This window comes from Strigops habroptila, chromosome 5 (genome assembly GCF_004027225.2).
Source record: "Strigops habroptila isolate Jane chromosome 5, bStrHab1.2.pri, whole genome shotgun sequence".
NCBI lineage: Eukaryota > Metazoa > Chordata > Aves > Psittaciformes > Psittacidae > Strigops > Strigops habroptila.
In genome coordinates, this window is record NC_044281.2 from 7267071 (window position 1) to 7286986 (window position 19916).

A 19916-nucleotide genomic window follows, 5' to 3' on the forward strand; every position below is an offset into this window, starting at 1 on the left:
AACTCAATGTATGAAAAACATTTATTTCCAGATTCTTGTCCTCAGTAACTCATCATGTTACATGCAGCATGATTCACACTAGACAGTTTATCTGTCATGGGGGAGGCAGGGGGAAGAAGGAAAAATTCTAAGAGCACCTAAAATATATCATTCCCTTGTAGGCAGTGATACAATTTCCAGGCAAAGTAGCTTGGTTATCTATTTGGAGGAATTTTCTCTAGCCTCTGGGCCCTGTACCCTTTGTTCCTGATTGTCTTGAGACAAGCAATCAGAAAATCTCTAGCCTGGGGACTGTATTGCCCCCAGGGCTAATGTTACTTTTTGTCAAATGTGTTTGGATTGCTGAAATTGCAATGTGTCCTCTGAAAATTGTTGTTAATACTTTTTAAGGAACTGAAATAATAATAAAACTTGGAGAGCATTCAGAGCAATTCACAGTCACTATGCAAAGTTCACATTGTTGCTGTCAGGGGGAAGGAAAACTGCTGTATAAGAGGAAATGCATAAATATACATGACAGGCAGCAGAAGTGTCTTTCTTAAGAGGAAATCTAGCTTTGAAGAAAGCTTCTGATGTCTATGGGTAATTTACTTTTTTTTTTATAGTTTTTACTTCCTTTGCTTCATGCATATAAATTCACAAAAAATAATACTATGGGTTGAAAAAAAAGAGTGTCACATTTGCCTGTATTTTCATTTTGATAGACAAGTTGTCTTCATTCCACTTTCAGTATTCTGCATGGCTTCAAAGTAAAACTACTCTCTATGAACAGTGTGACAGAGCAGCTCATCATATGCCATTGAAGTTGGAAAGAACTCCTTTGTTTTATTAATATCAATTTAAAGCCTAGGGACCATCTCGGGGGGTGGGGTGTGTGTGACTAAGAATACAATATGCTTTTCATGTGTGGTCAGCAATGTACCAGCAAGATGTGTTAAGTACCTGTTCTGCAGGTAACAGGAAGAAAGCTCTAAGCAGAGTCTAGCACTGCTGTGTCCATAGTTAGATATTTATCAATCTGGGGAGAAATATAGAGAAACAATAATAGGCACTTTGTTGTAGGAGAAATCAAAAACATCCAAAGGGCCATGTTGTGTGAACAGACTCAAAATGATTAATTAAAAGAGTAAGACAGATTTTCAGTTCTTAAAATGGAATAGCCTCACTTCTTGAAAAAATAGAATTTGAAAGATAGCCATGTCAGATACTTTTCCAATAGTTGGAAATTTAAAGTAGTAATTGAAAGAAATAGGCAGAATATAAACTTGTGGATTTTTGGACTCTGTAGCAACAGGCTACAATTTGATGACTTCTCAGTGCTTCAGGTACGTTGCCAAGCACAAGGCAAATGTAAAGGTATAGAGATTTATTTAGAAACCTAAAAATGGGAGCAGGAGATCATCACAGAGGCTCAGAACAACACTGGAAAAAAACCAGCAATGTCAGCCTATAGCTAAAGGACAAAGTAATTTATAATAATCTTGGGAAAGAGGTGAAAGTGCAAACATTTATAAGTAGGTCAAAGTAAGTGTCCTCCCTGAGCTGACAGTGTATTGATTCCTCTGGAAGGGTGCCTTTATGGAGGCATTTCTGCCTAACCTAGCTGCATGAATCAGCAATCTAACGCTGCTGCTTTGCAATGGGATGAGAACTGGACCGAGGTTGTAGTTACTAGTCTGAGTAGTTGTGTTACTGGGACAACAAGTGTAAACTTCAGCTGTTTGGAGACCTTTCCAAGAAGAATACTGGCACAGTCCTGCTATAAGCAAACCTGGACTTTTGCAGCTTGTGCATCACAGACTAACAGATCTTAGTGACGTGATCAGATAATGAAAAATATTTGTAATCCAATTGGGTTGGGCTGGGAGGAAAAAACGGTCTGGAGTCATGAAAGGGCCACATTGTTTGAAACTGTCTGAAAGGAAAAAAATTCTATTCCAAAAATTATCCCAGCAAATTCTTCTCCTTTTCAAGAGTAGACAGATGAGTGATTTAGATACAAAAGCATGATTTGCAAATTGAATATAAACCCACAGTTTTCTTATTTTGCCCTAAAATATGAATGCTTTATTCAAGATTTTTTGATAAAATCTGAAACTATTGCTTAAGGTGAGCAGCTCAGAAACGTTACTAAAAATGTTAAGACATTTGCTGTTATTTCTTGAAGGGTGTTACATGCATATCATTATATATGTTAACTGTTGCCAGATTAAGAGCACTGTCTAAACAGGGGAGATGTTAGTTTAAAGCCATTGAGGAAATATGTATCTTCCTTAGTACCAGAAATTCTATACATTTAAATGACCTGCTTAATTGCAAGTCTGTTTACTGCATAATACTAAAATACATGAGGAAAACTATGAAGCAGGTATAAGCTGGTTTTCAGCTGAAATGGGACAGGATACCCACTGGAGGGGGTTAACCAACACAGTGGATCTGCCTTTTTATATCCGGTGTATAAATGAAATAGTATGGAAACACTTGATAATATGGTTTTGCCACTGAGGAGCTGGTGTTGTGGAAGGACAGTCAACTTTGTGAGGGCAGCTGGGGCTGGAGATGTGGGCAGTACCATGAACTACTGAGACATGATTCTTTAGATTTCATTCAGTACTGCTGTTACAGATGCATCATAAAGCTTAAGTAGTGTGTTAGAAGGGAGTTAAGAAAAACAAGTCTATCCAGAGCCTGTGAAAGATGTATGTAGAACCTGAAGAAAACAGCTGGTAGGTAAGTAGGAGCTTGCATTTAGAGCAGATATGAATGATAGAACTATGTTATTTATAAGATAGACCTACACTGCAATCAGGTATTTAAAACCAGGGATCTGCACCAGCAGTTAAGGCATCTGTGATGAGAATAGCTTTAATCTATGGAGGTTGAAACACTTCTGCACATTGACAAAAAAAAAAAAGTTAGGGAAAAATAAATCCAAGGTATGTTGGCTGTAATGACAAAAGACCAGAGAGAAGAAAATATGGAAAAATATAGCATTTCAGAATTTTGCTTTTTGTGTTTCATGTGTTTTGGTAAGTGTTACCTATTTTGATTTTGTGTTCTGTATTTTATCATAGCCTCTTAAAAATAATGACCTTCTCTCCCAGCAAAACAATTTTTTAGTGAATAACTTCAACTTGTTCTAAAAACAAATAATTCTTTCCTTCACTATTTCCTTGATATTTGGAAACTGTCATGCAGTAAATAACTTAAAAAAACCAAAAAGATTAATTTCTTAGAGGGGAGTTTAGTTACTGTATTTCTTCTGGAGTGATGGAAATGGAGTTTAGTCTGTAATATTTATTTTATTGCCATTCGCTTTAGGTGATCTTTCACGTACTACAAACTACTTCTGGTAGAGACACCAGCAGCAATTCTGCAACCTGTTTCAGATAAAGGGTACTGATTTCCACCAATGCCTGCAGGTCTGGCATATTTCTGTCAGACTTCTTACATTACATGCTTCTCTCGTTTGGATGAAGCCTGGCAAACAGCAAAGCATCATATACCAGAAACTCGCACAGGTAAGGCAGTCTTGAAAATTTCAATTATTTGATTGCCTCGAGCTTTTTGCTGATTGAAAGCTTCTTGATTAATGCATTCAGTTGCTGTTATAGAAAATCACATTGAATGAATTTGACCTAAATGGAGAAAAAGAGGTTTGTCTCCAAGTAGGCTGCCTCCTGGGTGAAGATTCTGATGTCAGATATGCTAAAGTATATTGAGTTCAGAAGCATTATATGGGAACAAGGCCAAAGTTACTGGGGAATTGGCTTGAGTATATAGCCTTAAGACTTGCAAATACTGGTTGCAATTTCTGTGCTTTTGAGCATTTGTAAAATACACAAAATACACCCACACACAGATTTTTAGTGACACAGATCTTGAAGGCTTAAATAAGCTTCCTGCAACATTTTCTTTCGTTGTGTCTTTCAGCAAAGCCAGATATCTTCACTGGTTTAGTCTAGAAATATGACAAGCTAGTACAATTCATTTTTACTGTCAGAACTATTTGCTGAATGGTGGGCCATAGCGGATATGGAGTCATGTGGCAAGTCTACAAGACAAATAGTTTTTAGCACAAAATTATTAAACAACGAATCTTCAAGGACCTAATGTAGACGATGGGGATTTATAGATTCAAAATATGCCCTGGAGTCTTGGAGAGCCTTATGTTTTGCTTCCCCATTAGCTACTGGTGGGATGACTGAGCTTGGAAATTTGCTGGAGTACATATTCCAGAAAAAATATTTATGGTTAAAATGTTTTTTTCCAACATGAATAAAGCAAATTGAGACTAAAACCACGTAACCCTCTTTTATTCTAGAGGAACAGCAGTGTCTACAAAGGGAAGTCTGGAATAACTAGTCTGGAATAGCTATTGCAACAAACTGACAATGCATGAAACACTTGCAGTGGGTACTGTAGTGGCTTTTAGAACAGGGCCAAGATAGACTCAAAGGAGGCAAGAAAACTAAACAAACTAAGTATTAAACAAAAGAGGACCAGAATATGTCCTTGTTCAAATTCACATGAGAGGTGGAAGTCTCAAGGAGCTCTTCTCTTGCAGATGTTCCAATATGGCTTACAGGAAAGATCAAAAGAATAATCCAGCACCAGACAGCGTCAACTGTAAAGGATACCTGAACTGTTCTACTGTCAAGATGTCTGGGTGGCCACAGACCTTCACCGAACTGACAGGTAAAAATAGATCTTGTTATAAGAAGTTTATTCAGAGAGTTCAGGTCCTGCCTATGGCTTTCTGGAGCGCTGGCAGGACAGGTGCACTTCTGTTGCACTCCCATTGCAGGCTTCAGTAGGTCTGAGGCTCACATCTTCTTGTGGTTGGAGACTTCAGAGGCAGTTAAACTAATCTGCAGATTAATTGACTTTGAATCTCAAAGCAAAGCCAAATAATTTTATTGTCACATAGTTGGAGGGGATATAATACTGTAATTGCCGATCACATGGCTATGCTAAGTACTTACAGATGATGAAGAAAGCTTGAAATTAGAATGACAAGTTCAAAGCAAGTAGGGAGAAGAAAGATCTTTTTTTGCTGAATTGTGCTTTCTGTCATCACTGAAATGAGAACATGCTGCTCATACCATCTATTTGTTACTGAGGGTATCTCATGTTCTCAATTTTTAAACAGCTATTTAAACTGAAAGGCAATATTACACATCAGAAAGTCTGTTTGGCCTTTCTCTGTATTCAGAAGAACATACTCGATCATATTTCATCTAGCTTCAGTATATCTCTTGAGCTGTATTGTCTGAAAAATAGAGTATGAAGATGATACAGTAATATCTGCCAGGATCATTCTTTAAATTTAAACATTGCGCTTAGGCAATGAAGTGTAATCTGGAACCTGTAATTCTCAAGCAGCAGTGCATTATCTGGACTGTTCAAAGTCGCACTGGATCCAGAAAAGCAGATTCACTACACTACCCTGAAGATGATTGCAATGATAAATTGCAGTGATAAAACCCCTCTAATTTTATCAACAGTAGGACCCATTTTCACCAGGTACCCCTCTGGATGTACATATAGTGATTTTAGTACATCGCATCTCTCAGTTCATTGTGGGCCTGGAAACATAATATAAAAGGGCTGGAAAAGGTAATAATTTGGGTATTATGGGTTTTCTGACAGCACTGTTAATTTGATCTGTCCTTGTGTATTTTAATGTACTTAAAAGGATATGCTCTCTCTTTGTGGTAACATATTCTCCAGTAAATGTCAATTATCTGTGACTTGAAGACAACAGATTCTTTTAAGTGTATCTCGCTAGACACATAGCCTCTCCAGCAGTATGCACAAACAACTATTATGCCCTTTATTAGAGGGCATATTGCCAGTTTCATTTATCTGATGCTAAATGTTCAGGGGCTATGTCAAATAATGCTTTGAAAGAAATATATAGGACTTCAAAGATAGTGCAGACCTATAGGAAAGTTATGATGAACGCAAAAGCTGCAGGGTCAGCTGGTCAAACACAGTCGAATGCATTCGTTGGTATCTTATGGTCTCATAATAGTTGTTAAGAAGGTGAAAGGAACATACCAAGAAGGTGTTCCATGGGTAGAAGCTATGGATGCTGCTTACCTATGAATGTGAGGGCAATATGACTTCAAGGGTTAGGTGGTAGCAAGCAGGGCAAACTTGGTTGGTTGGTTGTTTTTTTTGACTAAAACTTAATAATGCACATCCACATGTATTCAAACCCCTGCTCATTCTGAGCTATTAAATTACAGTTCAGAGTGAACCACTGCTAGACTAGGTTTCATTATGTTTATATTCTGATTTCAGCTGCAACCAAAGGAGACATTATTAAAAAAAGCAGGTATTTTCAACCTTTAAAAAGAAAGCTTGTGCTCCCTTCCAGACAATTAGGTTGGTCTAGACATCTTATTTAAACTGCTTTACTGAAGTCTATGGGAACTTTCTTATCTAGTCTAGAAATAGGAGATAGTATTTGAATTTTACACTAAATACCTTCAACAATAAATATTGCTTTAACAGAAATTGGAATGATTTCTTTATTTTGGCACTGTTGGGAACCAGGCTCGACAGCTAAAGAGTTCATCATATTGAATCACTGAAGTTAAAGCCAGCTAATATAAAGGATATAATGGGGAAAGAGAAGAACGTGTAAAATTGCTACACTATTGTTGTTCTTAAGCGTATGGGTCATGCCCACTGATGCTAAAAGTCTCAGGCTCCTTTATAACTTTTCCTCTCATCAGCATGCATGTGCCTGGAAAGTCAGCAGAGACTGTAAAAAGAGTGGGATATGCAATTTTTCTTTATTTTAAAGTACAATTATTTTTCAGTGGTAGAACAGAGACTCTCTTTGGAGTTCTTAATCATCAACAGTCCATATTTGTGCAAGTCTCTTTTTTGTTTTTAATTTTGAACACCACCACCACTCTATAGTCTTTCCATTTTACTATTGTCTTTGTGCATTTGCAGTATTGCCACTAGCTTGCAGAGTGTTCATACCATCCATGCATGTTTAGTAATTCTATGCTCTACTTATTGTATGCTTCTGGTGGATTAGAAATATGATGAATTCTTAGAGTTGTCTGGCTTTCAACTTGCAGCTGCTACTGCATGTAGAAACTGATGGGGATTCCTTCTCCCTTCAGTTGTTTCAACTGCATTAAAAAGGCATAAACAAGGAGCGATTGAGGAGAAGGCCAGAGATTCCATGACACAGGAAGGAGAGTACACCCAGAAAACCAGCTCAGTGCATTCTTCCTTGCAGGAGTGTGCAATGCCATTTATTCCCCAGTGCCAGAACAACTTTGCCAGAAATGGGTTATGAGTTAAAGACTCTGAGGCTTCTCTTCTTTCATTCCTGTGCCAAGCGTACATCAACTGAATCAGAAAGTCATTGGGTGCTAGTGACTGGCCTGCTGCAGATTCCTGGGGTCCTGGTGCAGCTGGCAGAGTTGGGAAAAAGATGCCAGGCTGGAGCAGTATTGCCTCTGGTTCCCGAGACCCTTGGAGATAGCTGGTCAAAGTATCTTGCAAAGATGTGGATGTCTACTGGGTGCTGGTCTTTGGTGAATACTAAGAAATGAGGGGACGATTTTATTTGGAAGAATAAAAGCAGTCATGCCAATGCTAGGGAAATACTGAGGTCTGAAGTGGTGGGAAAGAGAGTAAGGTATAAAACTTAAAATATTTGGCTAGAACTTACATAAGAAGAGTATTTTAGCACTTCAAGTGCTCTTATTTATAAAAAAACCACCACATGACTTAAAAAAAAATCTTCTGTTATATAATGAGATATCATAACTGTATGTACTGGTGCTATTGTCTGCAACAAAAACACATTTCCAAATTTCTGGGGCTAACATATTTCCATTTTTGTTATTGATATTTTTCTTATCTCCCTGAAAGCTTCCTTATTGAACTTTCTTCATTAAGAATTTCTTATATTTCACTTACAGATCATTCTGATTAGCTTTTTAATCATGGCTAGAGCAGGCTATTTACAGCACTCCTGACTGCTATAAACCAGTCCCTGTGGGGAAACATCATAAGTAAAAAAGAGGTGAGTAGCTTTAGATGAAAAAATAACTACTGTCATTTTCCACTGTCAAAAAGAAAGGGAAGCATTTTCTATACCTCATAGCAAATACAGACGTGAACTGGAAAGCAGAGTTGAAATTACCTGAAATGGAGTTAATTTTACCACAGGTATTTGCTATGAAGATTTTGAACAAATTGATATTTTAACTTTATAAATTCTTGTAGGTAGCCCATTGCATCACCTGGTTAAAGTGTATTACAATTATGTTAACCTTAGATGCTTTTTATAAGAGAGTACTGTACTATACTATATTACAGTACACAGAATAGTAATACAACTTCAGGATGATTTTTCAAGTAATCTTGAATTTTCCTCTTGTTGCAGATTCTGAAGTATCCATGGTGACTATCTGCCTGCAGAATATTGGAACTGACCCTTGAAGAAGGAAACTCCTATTGTCATCATTTACCTGAAATGAGATGGAAGTAGCCAGTGCTTGAAGACAGTTTGCGGAGTCCATTATTAGGAAGCACAAGATGGGAGTTCCTTGTGAGTAACAGAAACAAATTGGGCTATGGACACTGTTCTGTGGAATATATGGCCACAGATCCTTCCAGGAAACTTAGCCGAATGTGCTTTTGAGCTCTCTGTAAATGCACGTATTTGGCTCATATTCAAGGTTAACTAAGTAAAATGTGATTATTCGTGTTCCTAGCTCTTCACTGATGAACTCTTACACCCAGTGGAACCTAAGGGACAAATGTCTAATGTCTAAGTCAAGTCTAATGGTATGAACAGTAAAAATACTCTGATTTTAAACCTTTCTATAACACATTTAGAAAAATAGGCACAAAATAGTTAATTTCATCTTTTTTCCTTTACTTTAAATCCAGTATACTCAGAAATGTTTTTATCATCATGTTTATAATTGTGTTTAGAATAAGAAAACTCTTGATAGGTATTTCTGTTCAGTGCAATATACTTCTTGTAACATCCAAAGACTGTTGTTCCCTACTAATTCAATATTTTGTTTTCTTATATATTTATATGAAATGCTATTGTATGTACAGTCGACTGTCACAACATGGAGCAACACCCTGTGGCTGCCCTTCTTAAGAAGAAATCGACCGGATGACTGCAGAATTCATTACACCAGTGTAACAGCAATACCCATCCAATACACAGAGGACCTTCAGAAGCACTTTCACTGCTACAGGCACACATCTGTCAGCTTTCATTTTCAAGTATCAAGGTAAGGAACTAAGCAAATACATTCTTGCGTTCAAGCTTATTTTCTACTTCATAATTTGTGCAGTTCTCATGTAAATATTTGCTGTAGAACTTCTTGAGGATTCATGCCTAATCTCTGCCCCAGACTTTGGCCATAGGAGCACTGGCGACTCCAGACCATTTCTCTGCATAAAAGAATACGTTCTTCTAGGTCAGCAAGGAGGGAATATCAATACCTGACACTTACAAGCAGGAGGTTTGCATTCTTGGTCAATTTGAGCTCCTGCAGAATGAACAACTCTGTTTAGATTGCTTGCATCCCAGGTGACTGCAGTTACCTTTAAAACTTGCTTTAGCCAGACAGCACCAGGGACCCCAGCACCAGCGTCCACTTCTTCCTTTGTGGCCTTTTTTTGGGTTGCCACTGATTGTGCAACCTGAATTTCCAGAAAAGCTTGATTGTCTTAAATCAGGAATTAACAATAACATGTGAGCACTTTTTCAGACAGCATGCTTTAGAGGCTTTGATTTTTCTGTATTTATATTCTGTTAAATTCACCTAAACCAAGGTATTAAGCTTTATGTGAGTTAGCATTGATCAGAAGATGCTTTCCCATTGTAACAGTTTTCATTTAGAAAGTGGTAAGTTTTGTTGAGGGGAAGAAAACTTTGAAATAGTCATTAGGAATTGTAGTTGTAAATAGCTTTACAGTTTAGTGTGTACATTTATTTTAAACTCATAAATCTGAATTTAATTTAAAAAGCAATCCTATATGTCATTTGTCTCAGATGAAGCATGAACTCCATGTGGATGAATCTACATTCTTCATTTAGGCAGTATGCTTTAAAAGTTACTAAAACTATAGAGCTGTGGGGTGATTGATAGATAATAATTACAATTATAAACAGAGGGCTGTCAGCTCTGAACTTCCAGTCAGGCTCTGGGTACAGTTTAAAGACAGGCTCCTGGAAAAGACAACGTACACAGTGTATAAAGATGAAGTGACAGGGAAAAACTTTTGCTTTGTTCATTGATGATTATTTATAAGAGCAGCATACGTAAACAGAGACCTCACTCAGGCTTTTTTGTGATATTTGATAAAGGTTATTTTATTTTGTGTCCAGCCCTATGTTTGCTTCTGTATTAAATGCATTGTGTGTTACTGCTATTTCAATATAAGTAAAAATTATCTTGCTGTTCCTAAAGCGTTCCTGAACTAACTCTATACTCAGTGCTTCTGGCCAGGTATAGTAGCTAGCATTTTAGTTCTACATAATCTTCATAGCAGGCTGCAGCAGCCACATGCCTGTAGACCATTTAATGTATGTGTCAGCACATCCACCTGCTTTCCCCCATCCTCCACTTGCCTATTCTAGTTTCAGATAGGGGTTTGAACACAAATTGTTGTGCCATACAAAACATGATATGATGCAGAGTTTCGCATTTAGTTTCAGCTTGTCCTTTCTCAAAAGCAATAAAGACTCAATGAATAAAGCCCACACTGAACCCCAACACTACTATGAAGACACATTCAATTTTAATTCTGCTACTTTAATTCTGTTATTTTTTTTCCTCAATGTGCAGTAGATGATCAGTTTGCAGGCTTACTCACTCTACAATGTAATTGGTCCACTTTTGTACTTTGTTTGCCTTTTCTTTTTTTTTCTTTTTTGAGAATCACATTCAGGTAACTGTAAAAAGTTAAAACTTTGGAATAGAACTTTTACTTCTATGGTGCTGCCATGATGAGACCATGCATGATATACAAGTAGAGCACTTGAACTAATTTCAAAAGATGTAATCTTTGTATCTTGCTGAGTGGAATGGTATTTGTGGCAGTAGGTGATGTGGTTGGTTTTGTTTCTTTGTTTGAATTTTTCTTTATGTGACTGGTATTAGTATGTACTGGTAGAAAACAGTAAGCCATATCTTTCTTTAGCTGAAGTAATAGTTGTATATTAGTACTAGTAGAATCTGTAACCATTTCCACTGACTGACATTTGGTCCTAGATAGACACAATGACCTGAAATTACAGGCTTCTGGTTAAAAGTCAGGAATGGGAGCTGGGAGATTGTGCATTTATTGATTGGACGTTAAGCACACTTTTAAATATGGGTATCATATACGTGTATTAAGACCCAGTATTAGATGCCTGTGTCTTCAAATATTGCTTGACTTAATTAGGCACTTATTTTCTATCTTTCTGGAGTACATTTCTTTATCTCAGAATTGCTTATATACCTTGGATGAACTGAGATTTCAGAGTGATTTAGTTTTAAAGGCCCAAGACAATGATTTCTTCCTCTTCCTTCTCCACCCTCAACAACTACCACACATCCTTTCCTGACATCCAACCTCAAAAGGATTTTGTCTCGCTTAAAGCAAACAGAAGCAGTTTTTCTTTTTTTCTTCCTTTTTTTTAAAGGAAAACAAAACCCAAAAAAACCTATTCTTACTCTTGCCAAGAAATTAAAACAGAGCTAGGCTAAACAACTAAGTATGACACAACCTTCTCTAATTCAGTTTCCACATTATTTTGAGCATTTTTTTTAAATGTCTGTTGTACATATCATCCCTTCTAAATTGTGAAGTAACTCTTGCTCTGCTGTCTTCTGGGGTGGTTACAGCTCTGTACACAAACATGTTCTCCTCTCTGAGGAACATATTCTACTCTGGTCTGAGTACTTACTCCCTTTCATTTCTGTGTCCTCCTAAGCACAGCTTTAATCCATCAATTGGACACGGGCTATGTCCCAACGTGATCACTGGTTAAGCCATTTAATCCATCTTCCAGCTTTTTCACATGGATAATGAGGTATAGATTCCTACTACTACATATAAAAAATTTGAAAAGCTTTACACTGCATTATTTATTTATTTTTAAATCTACTTACCAGCACTTATTTGCTGTTTTAGTATATAATACATACTAAAGTGATTTATGCCATTACGTGCTGGTAGACATCCAAGATCAGATAGGCTTCAGCATTCAAACAACAGGCCCAGTTCTACAGATCTAAAACATACCTGTCATTCACAGTTTTTGTGCAGACACCATCACTTCAGGGTGAGGAGGGAAGGGCAAACAAACAGGGACATCTCACTCATTTTTCTATTGCTTTGGTTCTCGTAGGTCTTCTTACAGAACAAAACAGCTTCTGCACAAGCAAGTCTCTTTGGTTGAGACTTGAACACCATGTTGAAAGGAACTCCACCTAGACTGATGGAACAAATACGACAGATATGTTTACCTTTAGGCTCTACTCTGCTGCCAGCTCATGATGGCACAGAAAATTTGGTTTCTTAATAAAAGTATTAACTTTTTATTAAAAGGCAGATTCAGGAGACAAGAAATAGAAATATGAAGATTTTGAGTATATCTATGCAAGCATCCTCCAGAAATGCAACACTCTGCAATAAAAATGTAAGTATTAAATAAACAAACACTTAAAAACAGAATAATTGTTAATAACTCTATGTAATGACTTTCTCCCTGGGTTGATATTTAATTAACACACAGCTAAGACACCTGTGAAAACCTAGTTTAGATCAGCTTTGTTATTTCCATATTACAACATAAGAGATCTAAATAAATGTAGTAATGTTTTATTGATCACAAACATAATACTTCTTTCAGCAGTTAAAATGCATGATGATTCATATGAACAAAATGAAAATAAAGCACAACCAAAAAATAACTTCACATTTTTTCAATTTCATTCTTAGCGTAAGCAATAAATACAATGCTGTAGCTTCTATTAATCTTATTTACATAGCACAATACTTGAATGTTGCCTGGTTTCCAGCCCAAATGTTTCATGACATGAAAAGGAGTATGTGTTGCAGCATTTCTACAGCCAAATACTCTAGTAGATCATCACATAGCATAAATGCTAACATTAAAAATCAAACATCTGAGAGGACCCTGCAATGGAGCATTTTATTAATTGAAGACAGTAGCATTAAAAATAGGCATTCCCTCTCATAGAACACTAACATGTTGGTGTTTGTTACAGATACCAAAGACAAGTATTTCTGTAGCCCCTGTAGATTGATGCAATAAATCCTCACTAAAAAACAACAACAAAAAAAAAAAAAACAAATTAAAAAAAAAATACAAAAAGCAAATCAGAAGATAACTACATGTTCAAAGGAATCTCATAGCCTCAACAAAAGAGTTTATTTCCATCCCAGAGCACACAGATAAGGACTACAACATTCTGTAAAGTAGAAAATAAGAAAAGAGAAATCAGCATAAGGATTTGATTTTAATTTATGATGCTAGAGAAACATTTTAAGCAGCAGATCCTTCTCTTGATTGTGTAGGAACTGAAAAAGGTGAGGTAGGAAGGCAAAATAGGGAATTTATGTTTTCCAATGCAAAATAGGATATAGGTTAGTTTAGTTAACCTCCTGAGAAGGGGGAGAACATATAGCTCTCCTATGCCACGTAACCCTCCACAGCTACGTTTTCTTGCACATCCAGCTGTATGTGTGCTTAATTTCCAAAGTGCAGACGTGCATAGAAGCATGCCGCAACTGTCCAGCTACAAGTACAATGATTTCTGTAGGAGAACAATTTTCCCTCCTAAATTACCATTACAAGTTTCTCTAACAGAGGACAGGGAGCAGTTACCAACTAATACTTTGCATCATATGAAAAAAATTATAGGCTATTAAATTTGAACTAGCTGAGAAAGAAGCTTAATTCAAAATCTAATATTGTATCACACTCTAAAAAGTGTCACATACACTGCAACAACCCACGAGGTACCATGAAATAATTGCCTGATAATATGCCATAAAAGACTTCAAAGCACTTTTAAATGGACAGATGTCTGCCTGGGCTTTGATCCTCAGCTGGTACCCATTGATTTTGAAAATGGAACTCAAGACAGATCTATACCAGTTGATGATCTGGTCCCCCAGTATAAAGCTGCTCTACAAGAGCAGGGATTTTCTACACCACTAATGTTTCCAGAACATTGCACAGATCTTAAGTAAGTAACACTACATAGATCAGCAAGCACAGTTGTAACTTACTTCTAATCATGTTGTAGCAGATCCTGTTACTGTATTCTTACAATTTAAGAGATTATGACATCTGACTGCCAGATTTCACACTATTCTAAAGTACAGAATCCTACCGATGTTCAAATCTTTCTCATCGATCACCAGACAGTCATGCAGAAGAACAGAACTCTTGATTCATGCGTCCTAGCTAAGATTCTATATTATGAAACTAAATCATTAATAAAACAATTTCTATATTCAAAATCCAGACATACAAACTGTAAAAAACTAGGGAAAGGTGCAAGCGGCATGAACTTACCGATTCCTCCTAATGTTTTCCTTCTCAATACAAAGCATTTGAAGCCATATGAAGTCACAAACTAATGAACACTGTGACAGCAAAATAACTAGATGCTAATGAAGCTTACAGAAAGGCTACTGACAAAAATGTTTAAATGTGGAAGTCAAGTTGTTCGTATACACAAGTAGGTGTTTAAAACTGAAGTGGTGTCAGAAAGAACTGTCTTTTCGACTGGCTTACACGCACCATATAGATAATTATGCTACTTAATGTATATCTATCAATCAACTCCAGCACTACTTTTCTTCTACTTCATTTTGGTTTTTCCAAATCTACTTGAAGTAGATTTATCTGCAAAATAAACCAATAAAACCTTTTTCTACTCTAGTGGTTTTCAGTAAGACTTTTCTAACCTCACATCATGCCCCCATTCTTGAGCATTTTCGTCATTTCACTTACTTAAGAAAACTACAATTTCTTTAAAACATAAAGATTTACAAAAACATAGATTGCTATAAAGACACATTTTCTCAAGACTTTTCTGACAACCTCATTTTCAGTGTGATCTTTATTCCCCACCAGAACCAACGAAACAACTTAGAAGTACTGTTCAAAGCTAAATAACTGAGATAGAGATTCAGAATCAAGCATTCCAAATAATACTAAAATTATCAATCCATAATATTTTGAATCCTTGCAAGATAAACTTTATATTGGGTCATCCAAATAATGACAGTTACTAACATTAAGTTGCTTGATTAGCCTGAATCTCATACACTGGCTTTAAAGGTAGTATTACATTTGCACTGCGTTCAGTCTTGAAGGCTTTTTTTCCAGACAAAAAGCCGCCACAAAATTCATCAAAACTTTGCCCCAAGAATGAAGGAATATGTTATCAAGCATATGGCCAGGGAAACACTTAAAAATAAAACAACAACATGACTAGAACAAATTCTATACATGAACTTTTCCCAGCTGAGTAAATTCCTTACGCATACAGTGAAGTTCCATCAGCTTCAGTTATGTGTTAGTGCCTGGAAGGATTTGCAGTTATTCAGGTTACTACTTTCTTTCTGGCAGTAAGGCCTCCTTGATCTTGTCTGTGTTAAAGTCAGTAAGAAATTACCATAAACTTGAGAAGGAGACACTCCTGTATATGCAAAAACAGTTTGAATAAAACTGCTCAAAACATGCTGTGAAATATTACATTAATAATATTACAGAAATAAGTAAAATCTCAAATTTGCACTGGTGTCTCTACGCTTGATTTAAAATAGTGGAAAAAAGAAACCAGCCAAACCAAACCCTCAGTATCTTTGACCAAACCAAATGATCAATGTCTGAATCTGTTACCTCAACCTACCTCTTGGGCTTTTTGACAGTCAAATGCTGGACACAAAATTAACCTGGACAATCTGTTGTTATTATTGCACCTACTTTAACCATTTTCTTTTGTTCTGTTTTAGGTTGAATTAAGACAATACAGTATGGTATTTACACTCCAAGATTCTATAGGCAAGTGAAGTGGCATCAACACAACACAGTCTTGTACAAACTTCTAAGAAAAAAACCAAATCCTTCATTGATTCCCTTTGTACAAAAAGTTGCCAACTTTGTCTACACAGTAGAAACTGAAGAGGCAAAGTTTGTATCCTCATATAAATGCACATACATATATAGATATATATATGTACAGATGTCCATACTATATAGATACACAGAAACACAAACATATGTATATATGCATACATATACATACAAATGAAAAACATATTGGTTTAGTTTGCATCATTCAGGAGAATAACATATCCCAAGTTCACTAAAATCTTCTGGCCATGAAGTCATTAAATCAAACTTGGAGTTCAGGAGGGTAAGCACAGTGGCAAAGGCCAAGCCTTTGGCAGTCAACCATACAGCTTTTCAGTTTTTAAAACAACACTCTCCATGTCATGGTAGCCCTTCCCATTTAAATGTTCACTAGTGCAGTCGTGATTGTAGCTGTAGCCTTGAACATCGCTGATGGACGATACGGTGTAGGAGGCGGTGCGCATGGCATCTGAGTGGCTAAAGCTGTGCTCAAACTGGATTTTGTATTGATTCCAGTGTCTTCTTAAAACAGCTTGGACCTGTGCCAGAAAGCAAAAAGAAATGCATATGAAACACTTGGAAAGACAGCACTGGACTTCACTCTTTGATGCATGGGGGGCCATAATAAATGTGTCTAAGCAAATTAGGTAGTAAGGCTGAGTAATCATCCTGGAAAATGGGGGTACATACATATGATCTGTCACATGACATGTTCTGAAAGATTTACAATTTAAGTAGACATTATTATTTGGCAAATTTGGTATGAAATAATTACATCTTACAATGGTAGTGTACTAGTTGCTCAGGAAAAGCACAGATTACAGGAGGAGCAGCAGCAACACAGTTGCTTTCTCCTCTGTGGGCTAAAGTCTGGCGTGGACAGCTCAGCTTTACAGGTGAAAAAGGTCACTTCTATTCACTTTTGTATTCAGAAGACTACATCCTCAGCAACTTTAAATTTTTATACTCTCAACAAACCATAATTCACATTTGCTCTGGTTCTGGCACAAGAAAGCCTGCCTTTATTTTTGACCATACCTTAATCAAATGAATAGCAGGACAATTTCCCAGACTCCGTATTTCTACCAGGGTTAAAAATAAAGCTGATAAAAGAGCTGAAGGCCTTAGGCTTACATGTCTCCACTGAAAGGATGTTACGTTTACCAGAACCTTCCTCTCCTGCAACATAAACACCTGTGCATAGGGGACTGATCAAGTCTCACATTCATGAAATTGACAGGGAATTAGTCGCCCTGTGAAGGTGCCAAGTGTGGAATGATAACAATGACAACAGCTATCATGTTGCTTTTTCAAGAGGGTTTTATTTTAATGCTAAAAAAACTGACCACAGATCATGCACGTTTAACTTCCTCTTCAGCCAAGTCTGCATGCAAAGTATTCCTGCACTGACTGGCAAGGCACTGACTTTCAGAAACTGCTGGGAGGACACTGGCACTCACATTTATCCAGCAGTGCACCCCACATTCATAGGCCTCATTCCCAAGCATGACCTTCATTTCACTTTGTTACATACAAAAGAACTAAACAGTGAACAGTGATTCCCCCAGCTAAATGTCGACGTGGATAAATATTTTTAGGATTTTCCATATGTCTTCAGAGTTTCTTTTGTGTTTTCTTTACATTTTCCTAACACAATGACTTCCTTTGTCTAATTTTACTCTGGCTTTAATTATGAAAAATAAATAGAAGAAAATTGATGTAATTTTTAGACTTCCTGCAGTCTGGTGTCAGAATCCTCTGTTTCAAGGAGAGTTTAATCTTGCTCAAAATCCTTACAAAGAAAATATGTAGGCATAAGGGAAGAAGTAACATAAGAAATTAGTATTTTAGGGCAAAGGAGATGCTCTTTGACCGTTCATAAAATCATTCCAATCCACTCAGAACATCTAAACACAGATCTACAAACACTGAAATCAAGTGTCTTAATACTGCTGAGTATTAAGAGTATCTGATATCTGAGTATCTGATGTTACTGCTCTTCATATCAAAATTCTGTATTTCTTCCAAGTCTAAATGGAGAATTCTTGTTTCATCACAGGAAATTTTTGATTAATTAATTTCCATTGCATAGCAATATAGACCCTTAAATCTTCACACAGGTTCAATCCATTCCCTGTAATCCCTCATAAAGCCAAGAGAAAAGCCATATTCAAAATTCCCTACTTTCCAAGAAGGAAGCTTGGAATTTATTTTTAAATCCTATCACGCAATCTGTGCATAACACTAAGCTATATTCCATTTGTTTTCCTTTCCATAGCCAATTACCTCAATAAGATCAATATCTTCTTGTAGACAAACATGCAAAAGATTACATATTGAGTAATTGTCACATTAGACAAGACAGGCTTGAGGTGGGGTAATATGAGCAACTGCAACTTCATGGCTTAACCAACATCACAGAAGTCTATTGGCAGAGCGGGGAAGTAAACGAGACTTGCCAAGCTGCAAACAAGCCTTGCACTCAGGTCCTCTCGCACACTTCCTCCTGGTTGCTTCAGGAACTCTTGTTTATTTATCTTTGAAATTGTTACTAATATTTGTAAACCAGTCCTAAAGGGTCCCCATAGCTCAAGAAAGCCATCAGTATCCCTGCCAGACAAGTGCCTTTGGGCTACTTCTAGGGAGAAAACAGTCTATTTAGCTTGCTCTCCAGCCAGTGACAGGTTGCTATAAATAGTGTTTCCTGTACGGGCAACCACCATTTCCTTTGTGCCCGCGCCAGTGCCCATCATGGTCTCAACGGTGCATTTCTAACTAAGCGATGGATTTCTGGCATTCTTCCCAAATCCTCTCTGTTACTGCTGAATCAGTATTTCACCTCTGTCCTGCTACGTGTCTATTCCTGTAGGGTGTTACATCCTTTCATTTATTATTAGTCTTTTGGTCTTCTCTAAATTGTCCAATCAATCATTTCTAGAAGATGGGAAAACACCATGACTGATTTTCACCACTAATTATACTCTCTTTAACAATATGCATGTCTACCCATAAAGTAAGAACTTGAACTTTTTAAAAATCACTCTTTCCTCAGCTTTGAGCAGTTGCACAAAGTTGTAAATTCCGCTCAGGAGGGGTAGCACTTATTTCTAAGATAGAACTAAGATAATATCTAAGGAAAGATATTAAGCAATGCATTTAATGAAAGAAAGTAATGTAATAAATAGAAGTGTCTCAGTCATTAAGAGAAACGCTAGTTCCAGCTGGATGATTGTCACTTTCTCACCTTATTCGTTAGCAATAGCTCTTTTTGGGGAATTTTCATGAAAGGCTCCTTCCAATCAGCCCTTTAACAAACTAGTTAATTGATGTTCAATACAAGCACAAATTAAACAGCTAACAAATTAAACAGTAGCTGACAACAAGAGAAAAAAACCCCTTGCCTATTAATAAATGGATTGTATAATCCTGCAGACCTGAGACTATCATAGAATGGCTTGGGTTGGAAAGGACCTTAAGATTAGTTCCAACCCTGCTGCGAGGGGCAGGGACACCTCCCACTAGACCCTATCTCTGAAGGCTCTGTCCAACCTGGCCTTGAACACTGCCAGGGATGGAGCATTTACCACTTCTTTGGGCAACTTGTGCCAGTGCCTCACCACCCTCTCATCTTTACTGCATCCTTTCTGTAGATCACTGGAAGGAAAGAAAAAACCCAAACATCACAGACATTACACGGATCATGTACGTCATTATTATCACCTGTTATTAATAGCTTAATAGG

The 19916-nt window shown here is 37.0% G+C and overlaps 1 protein-coding gene and 1 long non-coding RNA gene across 3 annotated transcripts in view; one reads left to right on the forward strand and one right to left on the reverse strand.

Moving 5' to 3' along the window:
- Positions 1 to 12493, forward strand: part of LOC115607832 — a 135047-nt gene extending 122554 nt beyond the window's left edge. For both annotated transcript variants that reach the window (XR_003991357.1, XR_003991358.1), the window contains exons 7-12: positions 3322 to 3521; positions 4568 to 4698; positions 7959 to 8062; positions 8426 to 8590; positions 9112 to 9293; positions 12407 to 12493. This is a non-coding gene — a long non-coding RNA (uncharacterized LOC115607832). The remainder of the gene's footprint in view (positions 1 to 3321; positions 3522 to 4567; positions 4699 to 7958; positions 8063 to 8425; positions 8591 to 9111; positions 9294 to 12406) is intronic.
- Positions 12494 to 13194: 701 nt separating this feature from the next.
- Positions 13195 to 19916, reverse strand: part of CALCRL (calcitonin receptor like receptor) — a 68308-nt gene continuing 61586 nt past the window's right edge. Inside the window, exon 13 of the mRNA XM_030485513.1 lies at positions 13195 to 16713. Coding sequence (XP_030341373.1) covers positions 16492 to 16713 — 222 coding nt within the window. The 3' untranslated portion in view covers positions 13195 to 16491. The remainder of the gene's footprint in view (positions 16714 to 19916) is intronic.